This window comes from Lutra lutra, chromosome 2 (assembly GCF_902655055.1).
Source record: "Lutra lutra chromosome 2, mLutLut1.2, whole genome shotgun sequence".
Lineage (NCBI taxonomy): Eukaryota > Metazoa > Chordata > Mammalia > Carnivora > Mustelidae > Lutra > Lutra lutra.
The window spans coordinates 36,405,680-36,433,322 of record NC_062279.1 but is presented as its reverse complement, the minus strand read 5'-3'; the positions used below and the strand labels follow the sequence as shown (position 1 = coordinate 36,433,322).

Sequence of the window (27,643 nt, the reverse complement as noted above, 5' to 3'; positions counted from 1 at the left end):
ACTATTATAAGAAAGTTAAATTATAAGAAAGGTTCAATAAGAAATCTATTACCATAATACCTCATATAAATTGTCATCATTACAAGATACAGAAACAGTATTCCATAAAATTTAAAACTCAATTTAATTTTTAAAATTCTTCCAAAATAAAAGTTTACCTTGTTGATAAGATAAAATCTATCTTCCAGTATCATGATTAATGATATATTAATAGAAACATTTCTATTAAAAGCACTATTGAAAGTAAGTCATTATTATCTTATATAGTTCTAGAAATTCTGAGATATGAAATACAAATGAGTCCTAAATATTGAAAGAGATATAAAAAGTATCATTACATGAGAAAAATATCACAGACCTAAAGGAATCAGCTAAAAACTTACTAGAAATTAAAACTTAGGAAAAACTATTCTTTTTTTTTTTTTAAGATTTTATTTATTTGACAGGCAGAGATCAGAAGTAGGCAGAGAGGCAGGCAGATAGAGGGGTGGAAGCAGGCTCCCTGCTGAGCAGAGAGCCTGATGTGGGGCTTGATCCCAGGACCCTGGGATCACGACTTGAGCTGAAAGCAGAGGCTTTAACCCACTGAGCCACCCAGGTGCCCCTGAAAAACTATTCTTTAGAGATAAGTTAGAAAAAGAGACTAACTTTTCTTAAAGGTTATGGAGTACTATCTTAAAATTTTATTAAGCAACCAACTACACAAAATCAGAATGTTTAAATGCTCTAATGAAATAAAGAATAATTAGAGAATAATGCAATATCAATAGATACATTTATTATTCTGAAAATACATAGGTTTCAACTTTATTACAGAGTCAGAGGATCGTCCAAATTCTTTAATAACTTTCAGTTAATTTTTAGGTAAGAAATATATTCATATGATTAGAAATTTTTAAAGTACAGAAGACTCTACAGTAATAAGTCACTCCTCTCCTGTCCTCCACCCACCCATTTCTCTGAATAAAGATTTCAAAATACTTTTTTCATATGTATGAGCTTTAGAGGAGATATTTACCAATAGCTTCTCTATTCAGCTAGGAGGAGACTTTTCTTTCAATAACTGACTTAGAGTAGATGACTGAGGCATTAAATAAGGTCACAGAAATAAGACGAAATGTGTTAAGATCTCACAGACTCACTTTAGGGAACACAACTTCCTAGTTCTTAGTAGAAAACAGTGTTCTGACTGGCATTGTTTACTTTGTTGAATGGTTAGGACCAAATTGGAAGGAATACCCTGATAAACTGCTTGAAGGGGTAAAGTAAGACCATCCTCTCCAATACTACCCAGCCTCCACCCCCACCACCAACCACAAGTGAAAGAGGGCAGATGAACTTAACTTTTGGACTTCCTGCTTATTAAATTCAGGGTGTGACTTTGGAGCCAAAGCAGAACTACCTAGGATAATTTAAAAAGGAGCTACTAAAGAGTTCTCTTCTTTCATTTCTTTTCCCCCTTAATGTTTAGCTCCTCCCCTAAATAAATGTTGAATATATAAAGCTTGAAACTAATATTATACTATATGTTAACTAAATTGACTTTAAATAAAAAATATAATATGTATATGTATGTACTGTCAGCCTGCTCAAAGTCCCCAGAGTCCAGCCTTTGGTAGATACCAGAAGAACAGGATCCAACTTATCCTATTTACTGCTATAGAAAATTCTGGTATTGGGGCACCTGGGTGGTTCATTCAGTTATGTGCCCGCCTTCGGCTCAGGTCATGATCCCAGGGTCCTGGGATCGAGCCCAATGTCGGGCTCCCTGCTCAGTGAGAACCCACTTCTCCCTCTGCCTCCCATTCTCCCTGCTTGTGCGCTCTCTCACTCTCTCTCTGTGTCAAATAAATAAATAAAATCTTTTAAAAAAAGAAAAAGAAAATGTTTGGTGTTTTGTTCCATCAGTATATAAGTATAGGTACATATACCAAGCATTTGCTACCCTTGTACATGAATGTTGTTGACACAGTAACACAACACAAAAAGACAAAAATTTTAAATAAAACACAAAAAGATAAAAGCCCTTAAAATATACCTATATATGTTAGCAATCACCCAGAACTTAAAGCCAGTATTTTTTCAACAAAAAAAGAGTTTGTGGGGGTTTGGAAGTAATAGTGGTACATCTTACATGGGAGAAATCAGCAGATACTATTTTTCTTCCTGACATCGCTGGGAGAAAATAAATTGATGTGTCATTGCTATTTTTTAAAAAAGCAGTATTACAGAAAGAAAAAGATATATAACCTCCACACTGAAGTCATAAACACACACACTCAAACACAATTTGTGCAATATAATAAGAGAAGAAGATAAAGGACAAGATATCAAGATATCAAGAAAACCTTTTAAAACAGCATTAAGTAAGATCATAGAAATATAATGAAATGTTAATGTATTAAACTGTACTTATAAAAGTCAAAGCCCAACAAAACTGTAAATATACAAAAAAATAGGAGAATTTTTATATTTTACTGGAATACAAAAAGCTTTTCTAAGCATGACATGAAACTCAGGCAAAACAGACAAAGTGAAATAACTTTATGATATTTTAAAATTTCTTTGTAGCAAAGAGAAATGCTAAATTATAAAAAGTAGATATAACTGTTTATTAATATTCTCTACATATGAGGAGCCCTTAAAAATGGTAATAAAATAAGCCAGCAGAAAAACAGAAACTATAATATAAATACTGACTTAACAGAAAAGATACACGGAGCTAATAAAGATATGAGAAGATGCTCAAGAACAGAAATGCAAACTAAAATAATAACGTAGCTTTCTGTCAATCAGGATGTCAAAAATTAAAAAGATTGATAATATAAAACATTATAAAAAATAAGACACTCTCATATCCAATTAGTGGAATATAAATTACCACCATCTTGTTGAAAAGTAACTGACAGTTTCTATCAAATTTTAATCGTATATATCCCTTAATTTAAAAAACTATTCCAGAAAATCTATCCTACAAAAGTACTTATAAAAGTAGATGAGATTAGAGGCGCCTGGGTGGCTCAGTTGGTTAAGCATCTACCTTCAGCTCAGGTCATGATCCCAGGGTCCTGGGATGGAGCCCCATGTCAGGCTCCTTGCTCAGTGGGGAGTGTGCTTCTCCTTCTGCCCCAAACCTCTACTTATGTGCACTCTCTCTTTCTCTCTCTCTCAAATAAATAACTAATTTTTTTAAAGTAGATGAGATTAAATGTAGAAGAGTGTTCAATGCTAGTAAAGTCAACTAACAAATCAACTACATACACTCTAAACTTCTGCAATGTGGTTAAGTCAAGACTGCATCTATAATGGAATGAAGTAGATTTCCATATAATGACATGAAGGATCTCTGCACTGTGCTATTGAGTAAAAACATTTCATAACATTATCTAAAGTCTTATCCCAAAATGGGGTGGTGGGGAGTATATACACTTGTAAATGCCCAGAAAGAGAACTGGACAGATTTAAAAAAATAGTGTTAACAGTAGTTACCCCTAGGAAATGAGTTTCAAAAGAGGGGAAATTAGCAGGGTATCAGCAAGGGACCTTTATTTTTTGTTCTCCACGATATTTTTAAATTTTTTAACGATGAAATCGTTAAATAATAATCTTTTTTCTAAAGACTTTATTTATTCATTTGAGAGACAGAGAAAGCACAAGCAGAGAGAGAGGGACAAGCAGACCCTCTATTGAGCTGGGAGCTTGACAGGACACCAGGCTCAATCCCAGGACGTGGAGATTACGCCCCGAGTGAAAGGCAGATGCTTAACCACTTAACCATCTGAGCCACCAAGGCTCCCCTTCCCATAATCTTTTTAAATTTTTTTTTTCCAAAAGAAGAAAAAACTTAGATTGGGTCATGAAATAATAAGTAATCATATGGTATTCATAAAGCTCATGCTTAAAACAACTCTGAAAAGAGTTGGACAAAACTGCTATTAGGCAAACTCAAATATAAAGAAAGTATGATAACAATATCAATCAAGGTAAAATTTAAGATAAAACCATGAAGATTTACCAAAGGGACATTTTGAACCAATAAAAAATGTAATCATGAAAAACTGTGGATGCTGAGAAACAAACTGAGGGTTTTGGAAGGGAAGGGGGTGGAGGGTGGGCGAGCCTGGTGGTGGGTATTATGGAGGGTACATATTGCATGGAGCACTGGGTGCGGTGCATAAACAATGAATTTTGGAACACTGGGGAAAAAATGAAATAAATAAATATCAAGTTTTAAATAAAAAAATGTAACACAACTAAAATGTAATAGTCGACAAACTCTGCCACAAACATAGATTCAGCATCCTTAGTGCAAAAAATGTTACACATAGGGAAATGAAAACAGAAAGCTACTAGGAGATTTTTACATTCCTTTCTCTAAATCTTGAACACACCGAGAACAAATAAGAATATGAAAGATCTGGAAATATAATTATCAAACACTATACGTTATAGGTGAGAATACACTCTTCGCATGCAGTTGGAATATTTATGCAAGAGTGAAGAGAGAGTCAACTCATTAAACATGGAGGTTTCATTCTTAGAAATGACCAAAGATATTAAACCAAGCACCAAATCTGACGTGAACACCTGACAGCTTTTACAGCCGTCAAAGTGTGTCCAATTTCCAAAGTAGAGTCATTTTCATAGTCAGGAAATCTTTTTGCCATCTCTTTCTTACATTTTGGGAAAGGGAAAAAGCCATATTTTGTTGGTTATGATTTTCAAACCAGGCAATCGTGCACTTTTTTATACAGTCATTGGTTCAGAGAAAAATCTCGTAACTTTGGTAACCCATACATTTTTAAGTAATCAAGCATTCCAATAAACTGACTCACCACTGTCATAATTTTTTCCCACCAGAGAAACACTCAGCCTATGAATGACAGCAAAAGTCTCTAAATGTCAATGCTGTGCTATTCTCAATCAAGCTGACAGAACACTTCTAAACTGACTTCTGAAGAACAGGATACCAGTTTATCTTCATTTTTTTCACTTAATTTTTTTAAACAAAATACATTTCACATGGCTAAAAATCAAATACTGCTAAAAGTGTTTAGGATGAAACAACTCCATGACCCATTTCTATCTACACTGCCAGTCCAGCAGTCTGGAAGCAATATAAATGATAAATCCCACCCTATTTTAAATTAGTATACTATTTCTTTTTCTTTCTTTCTTTCCTTTGGTGGGGGAGCAGGGGGACAGATAGTTTCCAGTCTTTTTTTTTTTAATGAAGTATATATATTCATAAAATATTAGTTATAGGTGTACACCATAATGATCCAACAATTATATATATTACAAATCACCCAGATAAGTATAGCTACCATCTGTCATCATACAAAGTTACAGTATTACTGAGCATATTCCCTACACTGTAGTTTTCATCTCCATGACTTACTTTATGCTATTTCTTGATTTATCTGTTCTAGACATCATCAACTCATGCCCTTTATGATAGGTAAGAATTCAGCTTTTTTTTTTTTTTAGATTTTATTTATTTATTTGACAAAGAGAGACACAGTGAGAGAGGGAACACAAGCAGGAGGAGCAGGAAAGGGAGAAGCAGGATTCCTACTGAGCAGGTAGTCCAATGTGGGCCCCAATCCCAGGACCCTGGGATCATGAACTGAGCCGAAGTCAGCCACCTAAAGACTGAGTCACCTAGGCGCCCAGAATTCAGCTCTCTAACACGAACCCAAATACCTCTCCTTCGTCTTCTCAAATATTGCTTCATTTTTACAACACTAATACTGGGATATTGTCCCATCAGTACATTACACATTATTCCTTGAGCAAGTTCAGAACTAGGTGGAAAAAAAAAAAAAAAAAAAAACGGGATGCTGACAAGTGGAAATTAAAGTATCAACTTTATTTTCAATAAGGCATTTAACATGACTAAAGCAGACAGCAAAATGGGCTTCCTAATACTGCACCCCCAAAATCAAACTTACCTGCCTAATCACAGGTTGCTCTGGACAACCACAGGCCTCCCCCCACAGAAGCAGAGCCTGCCCTGCTAATTCTACTGCATGGCTCAGAGAGCAGACCAGAATGTGCCCTCTCTGCAGGCAGGTAGATCTGAAAAGAGAAGACAGAAGGGGCTGAGGCACCCATGCCCAGTGTCTTCTCCCAAACTCATTAATTACATCAATGAGTGAAAGAGGGTGTGAAAAAGGAACATACTGAGGCTGAGAGCATTATTTGTTTTCTTCCAGTTTTACTGAGATATGATTGATGTATAATATTATGGGACTTTAAGTTATATAACACAGTGATTTTAAAAAACTTGTATTCTGAGAAATGAGTGCCACAGTACAACTGGTTAATAACCTGTATCCCTCCATATAATTATCATTTCTTTTTTGTAGTGAGAACAGTTAAGATATATTAGTACTTTCAAGCATATAATACGGTATTATTAACTATGACCAAAATGCTGAATATTAGATTCCAAGAATTTATTCATCTTTAAACTGGAAATTTCTATCCTTTGACTAACATCTTCCCATTTCCACCACCTCCCTACCTTGAATCCCTGGAAATCACCATTCTACTTTCAGTTTCTATTAGTTCGGCTTTTTAGATACCACACATTAAGTTCAGACAGTATTTGTCTTTCTCCATCTGACTTTTTCACTTAGTATAACACCCTCAAGATACACCTATGTTGTCACAAGTGGCAGAATTTCCTTCTTTCTCATGGCTGAATAATATTCCATTCTGTGTGTATGTATGTATATATGTGTATATGTGTGTGTGTGTGTGTGTGTGTGTGTGTGTGTATGCCACATCTTCTTTACCCATTCATCAGCTGATGGCCACTTAGGTTATCCTGGCTATTGTAAATAATGCTACAATTATTATAGGAGTACAGATATCTCCTCAAGATCCTGTTTCATTTCCCCTGGATATACACCCAGAAGTGGGATTGCTGGATCATATGTAGATCTATTTTTCATTTTTTGAGGAAATTCCATACTATTTTCTACAGTGGCTGTACCAGTTTACATTCCCACCAATGATGGACAAGAGTTCCATTTTCCCCATGTCCTCATGAACAGTTATCTCTTGACATTTGATGAGAGCTATATAACAAGGATGAGGTGATATCTCATTGAGATTTTGACATGCATTTCCCTAATGATTAGTGATGCTAAACATTTCTTCATGTACCTGTTGGCCATTTGTTGTCTTTATAAAAACGTCTGTTCAGGTCCTTTGCACATTTTTTAAAAATTGGATTGCTTTTTTGCTATTGAGTTATATGAATTCCTTACATATTTTGGATATTAACTTCTTATCAGGTAAATGATTTGCTAATATTTTCTCCCATCTCAAAGGTTGCCTTTTCACTTTTTTGACTATTTCTATTACTATGCAGAGGCTTTTTAAATTTTATATAGTCCCACTTAATTATCTTTGCTTTTGTTGCTTATGCTTTTGATATCATATAAAAAAAATCATTTCTAAGACCAACGTCAAGCAGCTTTCTTCTGCCTGTTCTTCTAGGAGCTTTACAGTTTCAGGTCTTATGTTTAAGTCATACTTCTTGAGTTATTTCTTGTGAGTGGTATAAGATAGGGGTCTAATATTACTGAATATTCAATAGCATATGAATACCCAGTTTTCCCAGTACCACTTACTGAAAAGATTATCCTTTCCTCATTGAGTAGTCTTGTTGAATAGCCTTGTCAAATACTAGTTGATCGTATATGCAGGGTTCTTTCTTGGCTCTGGATTCAATTCCACTGATCTGTGAATCTCTTTTTATGCCAGCACTATACTGCTTAGATTACTATAGCTTTGTAACATAGTTTAAAATCAGGAATTGCATGCTTCAAGCTTTGGTCTTCTTTCTCAGGACTGCTTTGGCTATTCGGGGTCCTTATGGGTCCATTCAACCTTTTTTTTTTTTTTAAGATTTTATTTATTTATTTGTCAGAGAGAGTGAGCACAGGCAGACAGAGTGGCAGGCAGAGGCAGAGGGAGAAGCAGGCTCCCTGCTGAGCAGGGAGCCCGATATAGGACTCGATCCCAGGATGCTGGGATCATGACCTGAGCCAAAGGCAGCCGCTTAAGCAACTGAGCCACCCAGGCGTCCCTCCATTCAACTTTTAAGATTGTTCTATTTTTATGAAATATACCATTGGATTGCATTGAATAGATGGCTTTGTATAGTATGGACATTTTAACAATACTAATTCTTTCCATCCATGAACATAGGATATCTTGCCATTTATTTGTTTGTCTTTTTCAATTTTTTTCATCACAGTCTTATAGTTTTCAGTAAACATATCTTTCATCTCCTTTCTTAAATTTATTCATAAGCACTTTTTTGGGAAGCTATTGTGAATGGGATGGTTTCCTTTATTTCTTTTTAAGTTAGTTCACTGTTAGTGTATACACATGCAACTGATTCCTGTATGTTGACCTTGTATCCTACAACTTACCAAATTCACAGATTAGTTTTAACAGTTTTTTTGGAAGTCTGTAGAACTTTTTATTTAAAAGATGATACCATATCATATCAAACAAAAACAATTTCACTTTTCTATTCTGATTTGGATGACTTTTATTGCTTTTTCTTGCCTCAATGCTCTGGGTAGGACTTTCAGTACTGTGTTGAATAAGAGTAGTCAGAGTGGACAACCTTGTATTATTTCTGATCCTAGGTGAAAAGCTGTCAACCTTTTACCACTGAGTATGATGTAAGCTATGGGTTTATCTCATATGCCTTTATTATGAGGAGGTACATTCCTCCTATATCCAATTTGTTGAAAGTTTTTTAATGAAAAAAGTATGTTGTATTTTGTCAAATGCCTTTTCTGCATATGAGAGGATTATGATTTTATATTTCATTTTATTAATATGGTATACTTATTTGCTTATATTGAACCACCCTTGCATTCCAGGGATAAATACCACTTGATCATGGTGTATGATCTTTTCAATGTGTTGAATTCAGTTTGCGAGTATTTTGTTGACAATTTATGCATCTATATTCATCCAAGATATTGGACTGTAATTTTCCTTTTTTGCAGTGTCTTTATTTGGCATCAAGGTAATGCTGACCTTGTAAAATGAGTTCAAGAGTGTTCTCTTCAGGGACGCCTGGGTGGCTCAGTTGGTTAAGCAGCTGCCTTTGGCTCAGATCATGATCCCAGCGTCCTGGGATCGAGTCCCACATCGGGCTCCTTGCTCATCCGGGAGCCTGCTTCTCCCTCTGCCTCTGCCTGCCATTCTGTCTGCCTGTGCTCGCTCTCTCTCCCTCTCTCTCTCTCTCTGACAGATAAATAAATAAAATCTTAAAAAAAAAAAAAAAGAGTGTTCTCTTCAATCTTTTGAAGAGATTAAAAAGGACTGGCATTAATTCTTCTTTAAATGTTTGGTAGCACTCACTAGTTAAACAACCCAGTTCTGGGCTTTTCTATGTTGAAAGATTGTTGATTGCTGATTCAATCTCCTTTCATGTTATTGGCCTATTCAGATTTTCTATTTCATCATGATTTAGTCCTGATAGGCTGTATGTCTAGAAATTTATCTGTTTTCTCTAGTTATCCAATTTGTTAGCATATAACTGTCCACAGTAGTCTCTTAAGAACCTTTGTTCTGTGGTATCCATTGTAATGTCTCCTCTATTTTTTATTTTTTGAGTCTTCTTTTTTCTTAGCCTGACTAAAGATTTGTCCATTTTGTTTATATTTTCAAGAAATCAGCTCTTATTTCTTTGATCTTTTCTATTATTTTTCTGTCTCTACTTCATTTATCTTTATTATTATCATGATCTTTGTTATTTCCTTCCTTTTACTAACTCTGGGCTTAGTTTACTCATTTTCTATTTCCTTGAGGTATAAAATTATGTTGTTTGGCATCTTTCATTTTTCTTAATGTAGGAGTTTATTGCTATGAACTTCCACATTAGAAATGCTTTTGTTGTATCCCATAAGTTTTAGTTTGTTGTCTTTACATTATGTTTGTTTCAAGATACTTTTGATATACCACTGGTTGTTCAGGAATGTGCTGTTTAATTTCTACATATTTATGAACTTTTGAGTTTTTCTCCTGTTGATGATTCCCACTTTCACACCAGTGTGGTCAGAAAAGATACTTGGTAAGATTTCAATCTTCCTAAATGGTACATAGGACTCTCAGATCACATCCCTTTAATGTCCTCCAAGAGTAATGTGCCACTCTCCCAGCTTCTTATCCCCTCCTTTCAGTCATGCAGGTCAAAAGTCCATACCCTGAATGAGGTGAGAGTGAACAGGTCTTGCACAGCTGAGAAAGCCAGGAGCTCGATCACTCAACCATTCTCACTTCTCCTCGTGGGAGAAACCGCAGGCTAAAAAGATTTATCTGGCCCCTAAGCTGTGCCATCTTGAGAGGGGTGATGCAGGTAAAGCCAAACTGTTCCTCTTACCCACTCTAATGTCTAAACTCATGTATTTTGCTCCAACACTGTGCTGGAACTTTTCTGCTGGAAACCTGGACTTCTGCAAAGGTTCTCTCATCTGTGGGTGATTGTCTAAGACTGTGTTTTTAGGGACTTACAGACTGCAGCCCAGAAGGGTTAGAGCCGGAAACAGGCCACTGAAGGGTCCACAGCCAGCACCAAGGTCCTTATTACCTAACTACCTAACACACTAGACAAAGCTCCTCCCTGGTCCCTTGATATATGATGCTAGATCCCACAGCTCCCACAAAGGCACTTTTGTCCATGAATGGATACCAAATTGTTATTGTTGAGGTGGGGTTAGAGGGGTGCAGACACAAATGAGGAACCTCTTATTCAGTCATGTTGCTGAAGCCACTGAAAACCTGAATGTTGAAGTTCCTCCACAAGGACACAGTGAAGTAGAGACTAAGTAGTTCTTGCCAACAATTAAAACAAAACATTGTTGATTTCAAAGCTAAGTATTAAGAGTGTATTTTCTTTCTTATATAGCTTTTGTTTTCGCTATAGCAAACACTTGCCTTTCTTCTTACACAATCGGCCTCTGTCATATCAATATTCAAACCCCCACCAAAAAATTTTCTAAAAAAAGGCTATTACGTCATTTCATCTTTTGAGTCCCCTCTTTCTCTAAAACCTTCCTTTAGGGATCCCTTGCTCCAAATGAACTGATTATTCTCCAGCCTGGTACACGGCTATTATCTTGGAATTTCTCTTTGACATCCTCCTGTATCCTAGATAACAATTCTTTCTCTTTTCGGGTTACTTCCTCATTTGCTGGAAAAGTACATTAAATGATTTCCTAAGAAAAGAAAAGAAAAGATCAATTTTCTGAGCCTTTGAATGTCTGAATTGTTTTTATTGTGCCCATCTCACTTGACTGATACTTTGGCAGAATTCTAGGTTGAGACTCTTTCAGAAACATAAAAGTATGGCTCTCCCTTATTCCAGAATGCAGTTTTCAATCTCATTCCTTTATTTGTGACCTTTTTATTCTTTTGTTTGCTTTGGGTTTTTGTTTTGTTTTATTTTTGTTTGTTTGTTTGTTTGTTTTATCTCTGGAAGCTATCAGGATTTTTCTTTAACAAGTGCTCTGTAATTTCACAATTGTCCATTTTCTCTATTTTCTTTCTCCAAATGTTTAAATTAGTTGGATTTTAAAATCTTTAATTGATCCTGTCAGGCTTTTATCCTTCTCTCATTTTTCTGTCTCAGTCTTTCTGCTCAGCTTCTTCCAAGAATTATCCAATTTTTTTTTTTAAAGATTTTTTACTTATTTATTTGACAGAGAGAGATCACAAGCAGGCAGAGAGGGAGGAGGAAGCAGGTTCTCTGCTGAGCAGAGAGCCCGATGCGGGGCTCGATCCCAGGACCCTGAGATCATGACCTGAGCCGAAGGCAGCGGCTCAACCCGCTGAGCCACCCAGGCGCCCCAAGAATTATCCAATTTTATGTAACAATCCATCCATAGTTCAGTTATATGTGCAAAAGAGGAACAGGATACTAGCATTAGGATAGGGAGAAAGCATCTCACAGAGGACAGCCAACTATGTATCAGAAGTTCTATTGTCTCACCTCCAACCTGGAAGAATAGGCAACTGCTTGCTGTTGCTCTGATGACCACAGAGGAGAAGCGGGCAGATAGGACAACCAGCTAGCCTTCCCATGATTAGACTAAAAGTAATTCTATATTCAGTTTCATGCTTCACCCCACTCTTAGCTACAACCAGTTTTTCCAAATCTGAGCTGAAAACCAATGTGTTTAGGGTTCTGCCAGGCTTAGAGAGTCTTCTTGTTCACATCCCATCAGTTTGCACTATAAATTATAGATTCCACTACTGTCTACTATCTTCTATCCTCTTTCGATTTTTCAAAACATGTTAAAATCTTTATTTACTGTTGAAATCTTATACATTCCACACTTCAAGATTTATTCCCTATTTATTCCTTTCTATTTTGAGAGGTTGTGGCAAATAAAGAAGATAAATGAATATTACAATCCACCACATTTTACGGATTTTTTTCCCAATAAATATTTTTACTTGGAACTTCATTAATTTATAATAATTATGATGCTTATCACCTGTACAGGACAGACAGAGTGTCAGATCTGTGGTCAAAAATTATTCTGAGTGTTTCTGTGAGGGTTCTTTTTTTGGTCAGTTTAACATTTAAATTAATAGACTGAGTAAAGTAGATTGCTTTCCTAACATGGATGGGCCTCGTCCCATCAGATGATGGACAGACTAGAACAAAAAGCTGACCTGCTTCTGAGTAAGAATTATTCCTGCCTGTCTTCAACCCAAGGCTGATTTTGTCTTCCTCCTGACTTGAACTAAAACATTGGCTCTTCATAGTCATTGAGACTGTTGGCTTCCAGACTAGAACTATCATCAGCTCTCCTGGTTCTAAGGCCTTTGGACTCAGGCTGGAACTGTACCATCATCTTTCCTACATCTCCAGCTTGCAAAATGCAAATCTTGGCCCTTATCAGACCCCATAATTATATGAGTCCAGTCCTTATAATAAATGAATTATACACACACACACACACACACACACACACACACACACATACATATACTTCCTATTGGTTCTGTTTCTCAGGAGAACCCTGACTAATGCAGATACCAAGACTGGTTCTAGAAGAATAGTTTTTAAGGATGAGTTTTCTGTATTGGTCCCTGGGTTTCTGGAATTGGCTCTTACCTGACTACATGTAAAGATGTTAATGACTTTATTTGCAAGAGAAGAATGCTGAGAGTCCACGCCATGATCTGGCAGGAAGATATGCAAAATATCACTACTAGTTATTCCTAATCAACTTATAAGAATCAAGGACCTGGGTAATTGTGCATATGATATTTTCAAACACTTCCGTCAAACCAACAAATATGAGATCAATGGTTACTCCTAATGTCACTGGACAAAGTAGAGGATAAAAAGAATAAGCTCAGAAACTTGAACTCTCAGCTCAAATACAACAAAAATAACCTGAAGGAGACCCTAATCTTTTGTAGCCACAGGGCTGAGAACTCTGGAAATCAAACCCAGAATTTCATCCTTCAACTGGTGAGATTACAACAAAAATTGGACCTCCCAACTTTGCAGGGTATCTACCATTAAAGTGAGGGCACTAGGGGGATAGAATGTGATCCTGAAAGTTGGAATGGGATGTGTGGCAAGACCCCAATATCTGTGTAAGAAGAAATGTTCTAGGTCAAATGAACAGAAGTCTAACCTGAATCATGGAGCCCCTAAATACTGATGAGTCCTTCTTGCCAGTGGAAGCAGTCTCCCTACCATCAACAGAAAAGGCCCCTTCACTCGCAAGAAGAGGGATTAGTACTGCATTGCCTGAGGAAATTGTAATGGTCTCCTATGAGAAAGCTGTCCTGCAAGACAATGCTGATTCTCCACAGAAATCATCTCTAACAGCCCTCTTCTCTGTTAGACCTATCCACTAGACTCAAATCTCAGCAGGCCCCTAAAAGTGTGACCTATGAGGAGGAAAAGAACTACTTGAGTCCTCTAATTTATCATGACAGAACATCTGTCAGAATGGATATTAAGGGTGTGGGATAATGGTGGAAGGATCATAAAGTGGGATCAGGCCAAATTTATCAAGGCGCTAAGTAGAGAGTCTGCATTTAATGCTGCAGGTTAGGGATTTAGAAGGAGCTTTAACAGTTTGTTGGTTAATCAGTTAAAATATGGACCAGAAGTTAGCCCATGCTCAGCATGCTGGAAATGCTAGACGTGTCTTGGTTAAAGGCAGGAGAAACGATTCAAAGGCTTAGGGAAGGTTGTAATGTTAAGAATGGGTTTGCCATTTCAGACCCATTCACTCACTCTGGAGGGGTCCAGCAGACACACCTCTCACCATAACTGTGAGAAATAAATTGTGAGGGGAGTCCCTGCAGGCCTAAATTGCTGTATCATCACTCTTATCTTACGCCACTTTACATTAGGAACAGCAGTCACTGAATTGGCACACAAATGTCACGGGAGTAATTGAATGCCAGGGGCAGGGGCAAGTGCAAAGGCACTCAACTGAAAAGGCAAGGTGGATATGATCACCATAATAAAGAGCAAAGTCAAAGAAGCAATCAGAAAAGTCTGACTTGCACAGACCTATGGCTTTGGTTAGCTGATCATGGTGCTCCTAGAAATAAAAAGAGAGGAAGTATACCAGTTAATTTTTACTACATCTGTATAAGCAGAAAAGTTCGAGGTCAAATGAATAAAACAGTGTAATAGGACCTCAATCAACTGCCAAACTTGAGCCCTATTCATACCCAGAACCCCTTACATGAAGGGGAGGACTGGTCCTCTTCAGGTAGACTCTTGATTCACGGCCCAAAATGTATACTCTTACTCTTTCTCCAATACTTCCCCAACAGGATCTATGGCCATATACGGTATGGCCGTATACCGGTAACTGGGCATTGTGCAAAATGAAAATCATCAGACCTCTCAGGAACTACTGGACACTGGCTCTGAACCAACACTGAATCCAAAAGACCCAAAACATTACGGTGGCCTACCAGTCAAAGTAGGAAGCTATGCAGGTCAGCTATCAATGGAGCTTCAGCTCAGGTCCTCCTCACTCACAGGAGGCCCACTGGGTCCCAAACCCATCCTGGGCTTATTTCCCCAATTCCAAAATGCACGACTGGAACAGAGACAATCAGCAACTAGCAGAATCCCCACGCTGGTTCCCTGACCTGTGGAGTCAGGGCCATTATGGCAGGAAAGGCCAACTAGAAGCCACTAGAACTGCTACTACCTATAATAGTAGCAAATAGTATTATATAATAGTAAACCAAAGTAACAAATACCACAATCCAGGAACCACTGCAAAGTCAATACCACCATTAAGGACTGAAAAGGTAATCCAGGTCAACTAAGCTATCTGGCCTGTGCAGAAGACAGACAGATCTTGGGGAACAAGAGTGGATTATCAGAAGCTTAAGCCACTGGGGAGGTAACTGCTGCTGTAGCTACTGTGGTTCTATTGCTTGAGCACATTCACAGATCTCCTGGCACCTGGGACACAGCTGCTGACCTGGCAGGTACTGTTCTCTCCACCCCAGCTGCTAACGATCACCAGATGCACTTTGCTTTCAGCTGGCAGGGCCAGCAACACACCTCCACGGTCCTCTCTCAGGGGTACAGCAACTCTCCAGCCCTACACCATAAGTTAGTTTGGGGGGATCTTGATCGACTTTTTCTTATCTTGTAGAAGAAAGGTAATTCCATCCATTCCATGGATGCCATTATCCTGACTGAACCGAGTGAGCAAGAAGTAGCAACGCTGTAGATCAATCGGTAAGACAAACTGCATGTCAGAAAGCAAATCTGAGAAAAAATCCGGGGTTTTCTACCTCTGAGAAATTTCTAGGAGCCGGTGGTATGGAACATATCTACAGTTCCTTTCAAAAGTGAAGGATAAGGGGGACCTGGGTGGCTCAGTGGGTTAAAGCCTCTGCCTTCGGCCCAGGTCATGATCTCAGGGTTCTGGGATTGAGTCCCACGTCTCAGCAGGGAGCCTGCTTCCCTCTCTCTCTCTCTCTGCCTGCCTCTGCCTACTTGTGATCTCTGTCTGTCAAATAAAAAATAAATAAAATCTTTAAAAAATAATAATAAAGTGAAGGATAAGATGTTACATCAGGCCCCACGGGCAACTAAAAAGAGGTAAGACAACTAGTGGGCCTTTGACTTTGGGGGCGATACAGTCCTGATCTGGGCATGTTACTCAAGTCCACTTATCATGTGACCTGAAAAGCTGCTAGTAGAGTATGGACCAGAGCAAGAGAAGATTCTGCAACAGGTCCAGGAGGCCACACAAACTGCTCTGCCAAATGGGCCCTTGCTCCAAAACATTTGGTGATGCTTCAAATATCAGTGGCAGATGGGAATGGTGTCTGGACCCTCTGGCAGTTCCTTAGAGGTGAACAGCACTGTTAGTACTTAGGATTTTGGAGGAAAATCCTGCCATCCTCAGCAGATAACTACTCTCTTTTTTAGATACAGCTCATGGCCTGCTATGGAGGCCTTTCTAGACTGAACACTTAACCATAAGCTACCAAGTTACCACAGGACCTGAACTGTCCATGAACTCTCCAGTCATGTCCAGGACATGAACTGGGTGTTACCTGACCCACCAAGCCTTAAAGTCTAGCAGGCACAGTAATATTCCATCATCAAATTAAAGTGGCAGATATATGGTAAGCTTCAGCAAATCCTGAAGGTAATAGTAAGTCACACGAAGAAATGGCCTAAGTGCCCACAGTCTCCCTTCCTGCTTAAATGTCTTCTCTGTCCCAGACTTTAGACCAGAACCACACCATTAGCTCTTCTGAGTGTCCAGCTTGCCTACTGAAGATATTGGATCCTAGGACTTGTTAATCTCCATAATCGTGTAAGCCAATTCCATATAAAAAAATTCCTACACAGGGTGCCTGGGTGGCTCAGTGGGTTAAGCCTCTGCCTTCCACTCAGTTCATGATCTCAGGGTCCTGAGATGGAGGCCCGCATTGGGATCTCTGCTCAGCAGGGAGCCTGCTTTCCCCTCTCTCTCTGCCTGCCTCTCTCCCTACTTGTGATCTGTGTGTCAAATAAATAAATAATTTTTTTTAATTTCCTATAAAAAATTCCTACACAGACACACACGCACGCGTGCACACACACACACACACACACACACACACACACACACATCCTATTCGTTCTGCTTCTCTGGAGAACCCTAATACACTGACCAATATTTCTCACTTATGCTTAGACCAAAACCAAACAAATACCTAAAATAACTGAAATGTGCAAATGTTTAGCAAACACTTCAAAGCCTTTACCACACTGAGCAGAATGGACAACACAACAGCTAAAAGGCATTTGGGAATGAAAAAGGAATGAGTATTATCCTACTTCTCTTAAAATTTAAGTCCATTCTAGTGGCTCTCTGTATGAACTCAATGTTTGAACTGTCTCAAAATTCGGATGTTGAATGATGGTATTTGGAGATGAAGACTTCCGGAGGAAATTAAGTTTAGATGAGGGTGGAACCTGGTCTGACAGGATTAGTGCCTTTATGAGACACCAGAGAGTTTGTGCTCTCTTTTTTTCTCTCCCTCCACATGCACACAAAAAAGGGGTCACGTGAGCACATAACAAGATGATAACCACCTATGAGCCAAGAGAAGAGGTCTAAGAAGGAAATGTACCTTAATGGCACCTTGATCTTGGGACTTACCAGGCTCCAGAACTATGAGATATTAATTTCTGTTGTTTAAGCCAACTGGGAGATAATATTTTTTATGGCAGCCTGAGCACACTAAAACATGCCCAGTAATGACTAGCCTCAGGCACTGAAACTGAAGAAAGCAGAGACTATATAATAAAACTTGACTGCAATGATGTCTATTTTATTTTTTTGTTTCTGTATTTTGTTGACTTGTTTTCTTTTCCTTTTTTTCTTTTTTAATTCTATTCAGTATGATTTCTCATCTCTCTCTCTCTCTCTCTCTCTTTTTTTCTGGTAAACATACCTAACTCTTCACCTCCCCTCATGACAGTCATGGATTTAAAAGAGGACTAAGCATGTGGCAGAGCCTGTATTCCTGTATTCTAGACCCCACCAATCATACTGTTTTATACTGCTAGACATTACAACCGGCCCTTCAAGTGATCCCTTATATTCCCTTCCCAGGAAGTCTTGATTTATAGCTGGAGGGAAAAACAGCCCTACCTACCTCAAGGGTACTGGGAAAATATGAGGGTTTTTTCCCTGCTATATGGTAAATCTCTATGTGCACTAGAAGGAATAAAGCCAACAAGAGAGAAGTGGTATCAGCAAAATGACCTCATAAAACATCCCTTAACAATAACCCCCACCACACACATAATATTTTGAAATCTATCCATGACAAAATGCCTTTGCAAGAGATCTGGGATCCAAATAGGAGAATATGAAACCCCTGTGTAGTCCAAGACTAAGGAGAGCCATTTTGAGAAGTTAGGCTTGAACCAGGAAGCTGACTTACCAACCATGGTCCTGGCTACAGACTCAGAAGCAGCTCTATACCCTGAAGGGCTATAGACCCATCTGGCTTTAGGTCTGTCACCAGCACCAAATACCAAAGCACCCGAGAGGAGTCACACCCACGTGTACATCAAATAGTAGGTATACGGACCTCAGTCCCAGCTGTGGTCCATGAACTGGCTTTAGCCCCCCCTGACCACAGTCTGGGAGCCTCTAGAGATAAACCTGTCAAACATAGATTATAGAATCTTAAAGGGCCCTATACTTAACTCCAGTCCCCTCCCAGCCACTCTCCTTGAACAGGCCTGTTGGCACAGGGACCATGCAGGAGAAAGTCCCATCTGTGCCCCTTGAGCACTTGAAAGGGCCCTATAATTAGTTCTAGTTTCTTTAGAGCCACAGTCTGCCAGTAGCCTGAAGGGTCCAGAACCCAGTGGGAGACACTCTTGTCAACTACCCCAGCATTTCTAAAAGGACCGTATACTTGTGAACCTAGCAACCACAGTCTGTGAATACACTTGCCGGCACAGGGATCCAAAATGAGACACTCTTGAGCTAGAACCCCAGAAAGCCTCAAGGGCCCTAAACTTGGCTCCAGCCCCATCACAGCCATACTACCAAATCCCCCACCAGATCCACCAACCAAGGAACCCCCTCCTGCAATCCCAAAGATTCGGAAGGGGATCTTTACTAGGTTTCAGAAGCTCCAAGCCTTAGTCCACAAGCTGTCCTGCCAGCACAGAGACCCAATGGTAGATGCCCATGTCTGCACATCAAGAGATCCTGAACTAGCCTTATCTTCTGCTCTAGTCCTTTCCACTAGTCAGGGAGCAGTCCTGGCCACTCAGGGACCCATCAAGTGAACAAACAGCAATCTTCTCAGGTCCCTCCCTAATGGGAGCCATACCAGTCCATAAACCTGGTAATAGGCTGGTGTCTGAAGACCCAACTGTGGACTCTGAAGCAGACCCTTGTCTTAAGGCCACCCTACTTACTGAACAAGGTACTGAAGATAGTTCAATCCACTGAGGGACCAGTCAGCATCTGTACCCACCAAAGCCCCTGATAACAAGACCCCACTGGGGAGCTGTAACCAGCTCCAACCCAGCCCAACTAATATTCCAGAGATAATCCCATCAACATAGAAAATAGACAAGAGGGCCTTACCTCATGAAACCAATCTGTAAAGACCAGAATAAGTGTTTGTTCCTTCTAATACATGTCCATCAATGTAATACTACATGGAAGAATCAGGGGACTATGACCTCACCAAAAGAAACTAATAAAGTGCTAATAAATGACCCTAAAGAAATGATGATCTATAGGTTACCTGACAAAGAATGCAAAATAATCATCATAAAGAAAGTGAATGAAATGAAAGAGAATACAGACTTCTAAACAAAATCAGAGAAACAATGTATGAACAGAATGAGCTTAATAAAGAAGTAGAGACCATAAAAAGGAATGAAAAAGAAATCCTGCAGGTGAAGAAAACAATAACAGAGATGAAAAATGTAGTGGAGAGCTTTAAGAACAGATTTACTCATCCAGAAGAAATAACCAGCAAACTCAAAGACACATTGCTTGAAATTAACCAGTTAGATGAGGTGCCTGTGCGGCTCAGTCAGTTAAGCATCTGCCTTTGGCTCAGGTCATGATCCTAGGATCCTGGGATCGAGCCCCCCATCAGGTTCCCTGATCAGCAGGGAGTTTGCTTCTCCCTCTCCCTATGCCCCTCCCCATGCTTGTGCACACACACTCTCTCTCTCAAATAAATAAAATCTTAAAAAAAAAAAAAAAAGCCAGGTAGAGAAACAAAAAGAAAAAAGACTTTTTTTAAAAAAAGAGTAAAGAAAGCCTATGTGAATTAAGGGACACCATTAAATGAACAAACATTCATATCATAGGAGTCCCTGAAGAAGAATTTGGTAGAAAGTTTATTTAAAAAAATAATAATTGAAATCTCCCCAAATCATGGGAGAATATGGACATTCAGGTATAGGAAACTCAAAGAACTCCATGAAAGATCAACCCAAAATTACTTTGAGACACATCAGTCAAATGTTAAAAGACAAAAAGGAGAGAATTTGGAAGTAGGAAGAGAAAGCAGCAAGACTCGTCACATACAAGGGAACCCCCATATGGCTACTAACGGATCTCTCTAAAGAAACCTTGCAAGCCAGAACAAAGTGAAATGATACAGCCAATGTGATGAACAAAAATAAAAAATTGCCAACCAAAAATACTATACATTTACAAAACTGTCCTTCAGAAATGAAGGAGAGCTAAAGACATTCCCAGACAAACAATAAAAGAGTTCATCACTACTAGCCCTGCCTTTCAAGAAATGTTAAATAGAATTCAAGTTGAAATGAAAGGATACTAACAATATGAAAACATATAAAACCACAAAACTCATGGTAAAAGGAAATACATAGTCAAATTCAGAATACCTTAATACTATAATGGTATAAAATCACTTTATCTCTAGTATAAAACTTAAAAAATAAAAATAACTTATTAATGGATGCATAATATAAGAAAATGCAAAGTATGACATCAATAGTTTAAAATATGAGAGAAGTAAAAGTGTAAAGCTTGTATATGCAATTGAAGGTAAGTTATTATCAGCTTAAAATAGACTTATACCTACATAATGTTTTATATAAGCCTTATGGTAACCACAAGAGAAGGAACATAATAGACAGGCAAAAGATAAAGAGAAAAGAATTAAAGTATACAAATCACAAAGGAAGATAAGAAGAGAGGAAGAAAGGAACAAAAGAACTAAAAAACAGTCAACAATGAAATAGCAATCAATACCTACCAATAATTACTTTAAATATAAATGAACTAAATTCCCAATTAAAGACACAAAGTGGCTGAATAAATTAAAAAAAAAAAAAAAGCAAGATCCAACAATAAGCAGCCTAAGAAAAGCTCACATTAGTTGTAAGGGCATACAAGTTGAAAGTGAATGGACAGAAAAAGATATTCCATGTAAATGGCTATACTTATATCACATATAATAGACTTTTAGTCAAAACTGGTTGCAAGAGACAAAGAAGGTCATGAAATGGGGATTAAGGAATCAATTCATCATGAGGATATAACAATTTTAGATATTTATGCACCCTACATTGGAGCACCTAAATATTTAAAGCAAATAATAACAAAACTGAAGGGAGAAATAGCAATACAAAAATAGTAGTGGACTTTAAAACCCTACATTCAACATTGGATAGATCATCAGAAAGAAACTTAATAAGAAAACAGCAGACCTGAAGAACTTTATAGACCAAAATGGATCTAACAAACATAAACAGAACAGCCCATGCAACAGCAGCAGAATACATACTCTTCTTAAGCACACACAGAACATTCTACAGGATACAACTTATGTTGGGCCCCAAGGCAAGACTTAACAAATTTAAAAAGACTAAAATCATATCTAGTATCTCTTCCAATCACAATTTCTGATTTCTGAAATCAGAAATTTGTGAGAGGAGGAAAATGGAAAATTCACAAAAATGTAGAAAGTAAACAACAGGACATGGCTCAGTCAGTTAAACATCTGCCTTTAGCTCGGTCATGATCCCGGAGTCCTGGATTGAGACCCACATTGGGCTCCCTGATCAGCAGGGAGTCTGCTTCTCCCTCTCCCTCTACCTGCGGCTCCACCTTCTTTTGCTCTCTCTTTCTGTCAAATGAATAAATTAAATCTTTACAAATAAATAAATAAATAAAAGTAAACAACACACTCCTGATCAACCAATTCTGCCACTTACAACAAGATGCATAGACCTTGAGGGCATTATTCTAAGTGAAACAAGTCTGAAAAAGAAAGACAAATATTGTATGATCTCACTGACATGTACAATCTTAAAAAAAAAAAGTCATATTCAGAAACAGAGAGTAGAATTGTGGTTTTCAGAGGTTGGGGAGTGGGATAAGTGAGGGGATGTTGATCCAATGGCACAAACTTCCAGTTATAGAGGAAGTTCTGGGTATCTAATATTCAACATATGATTATAGTTAACAATATTATATGCTTGAAAGTTGCCAGGAGAAAAAATCTGAAATGTTCTTGCCACCAAAAAAAGAAAATATATTTATGTGAAGTAATAGATGTGTCAATTAACCTTACTGTGGTAATCATTTTGCAATAAATACATGTATCGAATCATCACAATGATTACACCTTAAACTTATACCATGTTATATTCAATTATATCTCAATAAAACCAGGGCAGGAGGGGGCAGGAGAGGGGCAGGGAGCCAACAAGGGAGAGGCAAAGATGAAAAATACTAGAAAGAATTGCAGGAACATTATTTGTGATTCTGGGTTCCAAAGCTCTTTATGGGACTCTTTGACTTAAATCAATTAATTTCCTGTTATCCTTTAATTTAATCTTATCTGAGTTTTGTGAGACCTAAGAGTACTGATTATAATCCACAGAGTAAAATTTCATCAATTCAAAAAACATCAAAAGTATACAGTTACAGAATACAAAATGAAATTAGCCCAGGAATATATCTAAAGAAAAATTTAATGTTACCAGATGCTCCAGGAATGTAGAGATAATTTAATGTTAGGGAATTTATTGGGATAACCCAGCACACATTAGTAAGTCAAAAGTAAATAATGATTATTTTAATAGTATCTAATATTTTAAATATTTAATATTTTTAATATCAAAAAAACTACTCATAAAATATAAAATCTATTCTTTTTTTATTAAATAGAATTAAAAGAATACTTCACTAAAGGAAAAATACTATCTACCCCAAGCCATTAGCCAAAATCATACATAACCTGAAAGATTAGATGTATTCCCATCCCAAGATGGTCAAGACAAAGATGTACGCTATCAGTATTTGAAATTATTCTGGAAGTGCTATCATTGCCATTACAAATTGCGTATATAATATATTATCAAATATATCTATCCAATATATATATCCAAAACAAATCCAAATTGTAAATATCAGAAAGGAAATGAACATTTTATCATTTACAAATGATGACTGTTTACTTAGAAAATTCTAATATAATTAATAGAAATATGTGACACCAAGTGTATGGCTGGAAACAAAATAAACATATACAAACAAATTTTTTTCTGAATATCAATAATACCTAGTCAAAAATACAAACAAAATACCTTTTCTTGCCAATAAAACCAATTAGAAATTGTAACATAACAAATTAGAAAATATAACAGAAGAAAATGGGGCTATTCATAATAGCAATAAAAATACATCCAGCAGGGGCATCTGGGTGGCTTAAAGGGTTAAGCCTCTGCCTTCGGCTCAGGTCATGATCTCAGGGTCCTGGGATCAAGCCCCAGATTGGGCTCTCTGCTCAGCAGGGAGCCTGCTTCCCTTCCTCTCTCTCTGCCTGCCTCTCTGCCTGCCTGTGATCTCTGTCAAATAAATAAATAAAATCTTAAAAAAAAATACATCCAGCAATAAAATAAACAAAACAAAACAAAACAGAAAAACCTGTAAGACTAAATCTTTAAAAATCCTCCCAAAAATGGAGACACATACAATGCTTTCCTATCAGAAGACTCAATAATGTAATGATGTCACTTTTCCCTATTATAAGTTTTAATGTCACCCCAACCAAAATAAAAAGCACTTTTTAATTACATTTTTAATTTTTTTATACCCTGACAAAAATTATCTCAAGTTCATCTGGAATGATAAATGAATTAAAACATCCATTTTCCTACTTTTCTGTAGGAAAAAAGAATGAATGGGCATTTGCATGAACAGATATTAAAAATATATTATGAAACCAATAAAAACTGAAACAAGGCAGTACAAACATGAGTAGTTAGAAATATCAAAAGCATAAAGACAAAAAAAAAACAGAAATGAAGGCTTAAATATATACAAATTTAATAGGTAATTTAAATAAGATTTCAAATTAAAGGAGAGAGATTATAAATGAGGTTAAGGCAAATAAACCATTCTGAAGAAAATGACATTAGAACTCAGCATACAATGGTAATTTCTGAATGAATAAATGATAAAAGGGGAAAAAGAATGCCAACCTCATACTGAATATACTCTAAATTCTCCTAGATTAAAGGGGAATTAAATGAAAAATAAAATCTACTAGAAAATACCAGAGAATAATGATCTGATATTATACTGAGAAAGATCTTCAAAAATATTTAAGTAAAGTTAGAAACCATAAAGGAAAGGAATAACAGATTTGAATATATAAAAATTCAAATATAGCAAAAAATTACTAAAAACTAAAGAAAGAAGAGGCAAGAAATAAACCAGGCAAAAATACTATATATATTTATATCTATTATATATTATATATATGTTATATAAATGACATTTATTATATATGACATAAATTAATAAAAATTCTTTTAAATCAGTAAGAAAACAGACCAATTTTTAAGCAAATCACAAAGGAAGGAATAAATATATAGAGACAAAATTTGACATCACTAGAAAGAAAGAGTAAATAAAAAGGAAAAGCTTTAAAATGATGGCTAATCTTGACTATGGTATGAAGAATTAAAACACTTCCCACTGAAAACTGGCTGGAAGGTAAACTATTAAACATTTTTCTAAAGAGAAATCTGGCAAGACTCTAACTAAAACCTTAAAAGTATGCACACCCAAGGCTCCTGGGTGGCTCAGTGGGTTGAGCGTCTGAGTCTGGATTTCGGCTGAGGTCATGATCTCAGGGTTGTGGGACTGAGCCCCATGTCAGGCTCTATGCTCATTGTGGAGTCTGCTTAGGATTCTCTCTCCCTCTCCCTCTGCCCCTACCATTCGTCGTCTCGCTCTCAAATAAACAAATATATCTTAAAAAAAAAAAAAAAGCACGCACACCCCATTATAGTAGTTTAACCTCAGAAAACAAACATAATATTCTGAAAGTTTTATTTATAAAGCTATTTGCCTTAGCACTGTTTATAGTAACTACAGCAATTGAGTTCTTATAGTGGCAAAGGCAGGCACAAAAATATAAGGGTCTTTTTGGAAGAAGGAAAGGACAGAATTGGTACTGAAAACTGTAGACATTAAGGTAATTTGCAAGTCCACCTGTCTTCTTCACATGTCGTGTTATTAGTCATTTATGTTCTCTCCCCGTCCTCCTCTTCTACGCTCCTAAGTTGGTTTCTTCAACTTGCTCAACACTCCTGCTCCCCTATATCTCTTCTGTATGACTGAAGTTTGCCATAACTGTTCTAGACCTGCTCTTAATTCATGGCATCACTAAAGAATTCTTACAGTTTCTGCACTACTCTTATCTTTCTTAACATATATTCTCTCCAAAAAGGAATTTGGCCTAACTCATCTCCTCATATAGAAACCACTGGTAGGAACGAAGTGAGGAGCTGGCTAATTCTTGACTCCTATCTGATCCAAACCACAGTGATCAGGGTAGCAGGGAGCATGGGCAGATGTGCACTCTGCCATTTCTAGTGCAGAAACACACAAGCATACACACCCACACAACCCTGGCAATCACCTAGGTGCTCCCATAACAGCAGACTTGCTAATAAATTATAGCTCATTGATCAGAGAAAGAAATATGCACAGTATATTGCAACACACGCCAGGGGCTATAATACAGGACTGTCAGCGAAATCTGGATAGTAGAATAACAATCATTCTTAATTTTGTCCTTGGTGGCTTTGTATTTTCTAAAATCTCTATAATAAATACCGATTTCTTTTATAAATCAGAAAAGAACAACTTACTTTGTATAAGATTTTTTTTTAATTTTTTTAACTTTACTTCATAAAGAGAAAAATCATTTTGATTACCTTTCCATCATCACATCTTGTGCCTTCATTCACCATCCCAGGATCTGGAACATCTGATCCTAGCTGGAAATCCACACCCCAACATTTGGTGCCTTTACTGGGAGTCTGAATAATAGCAGGAACGATTCCAAATACAGGCATGTCTTGTACATTCTCACACTGAAGCTTTCCACACAATGCATTCCTATAAAGATAGAGGAATAATGCAAACATAAAATGCACCCAGTGTAGATATAAAAGGAAAATTGTATATTTTGATACATAAGGAAAGTTTATTTATATTTAGCTGAAAGGAATCTCAACAGAGAAAGTATATGAGAGCAAAGACTTCAAAGCAGTTCTCTTCAAATATGGACAAGAGATAAGTGGATGCTAACATGGAGATTAGTAGGGTACCAGGTGGTGTTCATGCTTCTCCTTTCCCCACACCTAATCTCTCTTTACTATCTGTCTAGAGCTCAAAAAAGTCTGAGGAAAAAGTTGTTTATAAATATAACTTTGCAAATGTTTTCACACAGAAAATAATAGGACTATACCAAAGTTTAATTGTGACTTCTTATAGAGTTACAGTAAGGAGAAAATTAGATTCTGTACTGTCAAATAAGAAAAGACCACACTTCTTGGCTTGGGTTAACTCTTAGTTACTTAAAGACTCAATTATCAATTCACTAATTCAATTCACTGATTCAGCATTACAACAAGCATTATGAAGGTATGCCTAACTATAATTCTTATCACCAAGGCTGTGTTAGCTCAATGCCCTTCCTATAACCTTTCATAACACACTAAATACCACTACCATCAACTCTGATGCTATATTGAAATCTTCTACTTGACTGTCTTGTGATCCAAGCACCTACCCTACACTTGAATCTCCTTTACGGTATCACTGCCAAGTGGATATAGGATATAATTTTCCTCTAATTCACCTAATCCTCTAACTCACTAGTCCCTAAAAATTTTCATTCTAGATATCATAAAACTATTTTACTTCTTGAGTTAAAATCTATCTCCTTATAACTTTTCCTTATTGGTCCCAGACCTTCCACATGAGATCACACAGCTAATGTCTTTTCCTTCTCCCACATGGCAGCTATTTTAGGACAATTATCATGTAGTTCCTAAATACTTACTTCAACAGAGCAATACCCTACAATCATTTCTAAGGGAACAAGGAACTTCCCCTCTAAATAGTTCCAGTTTATCTCACTACCTCTTGAAGCACAGTACTCAGAGTAGGGCATGAAATTTCAGTTATAGCCTGACAAGCAAAGAACAAAATGGAGCTCACATTTCCTTTATTTTAGATACTATACTACTATTAAGCCCAAGATT

The 27,643-nt window shown here is 37.3% G+C and overlaps 1 protein-coding gene across 1 annotated transcript in view; it reads right to left on the bottom strand.

Annotated features, from left to right (window-relative positions):
• Nucleotides 1–27,643, bottom strand: part of ADAM9 (ADAM metallopeptidase domain 9) — a 153,996-nt gene that overhangs the window by 22,493 nt on the left and 103,860 nt on the right. Inside the window, exon 16 of the mRNA XM_047717147.1 lies at nucleotides 26,309–26,492. Within this exon, the coding sequence (XP_047573103.1) occupies nucleotides 26,309–26,492 (184 nt within the window). The remainder of the gene's footprint in view (nucleotides 1–26,308; nucleotides 26,493–27,643) is intronic.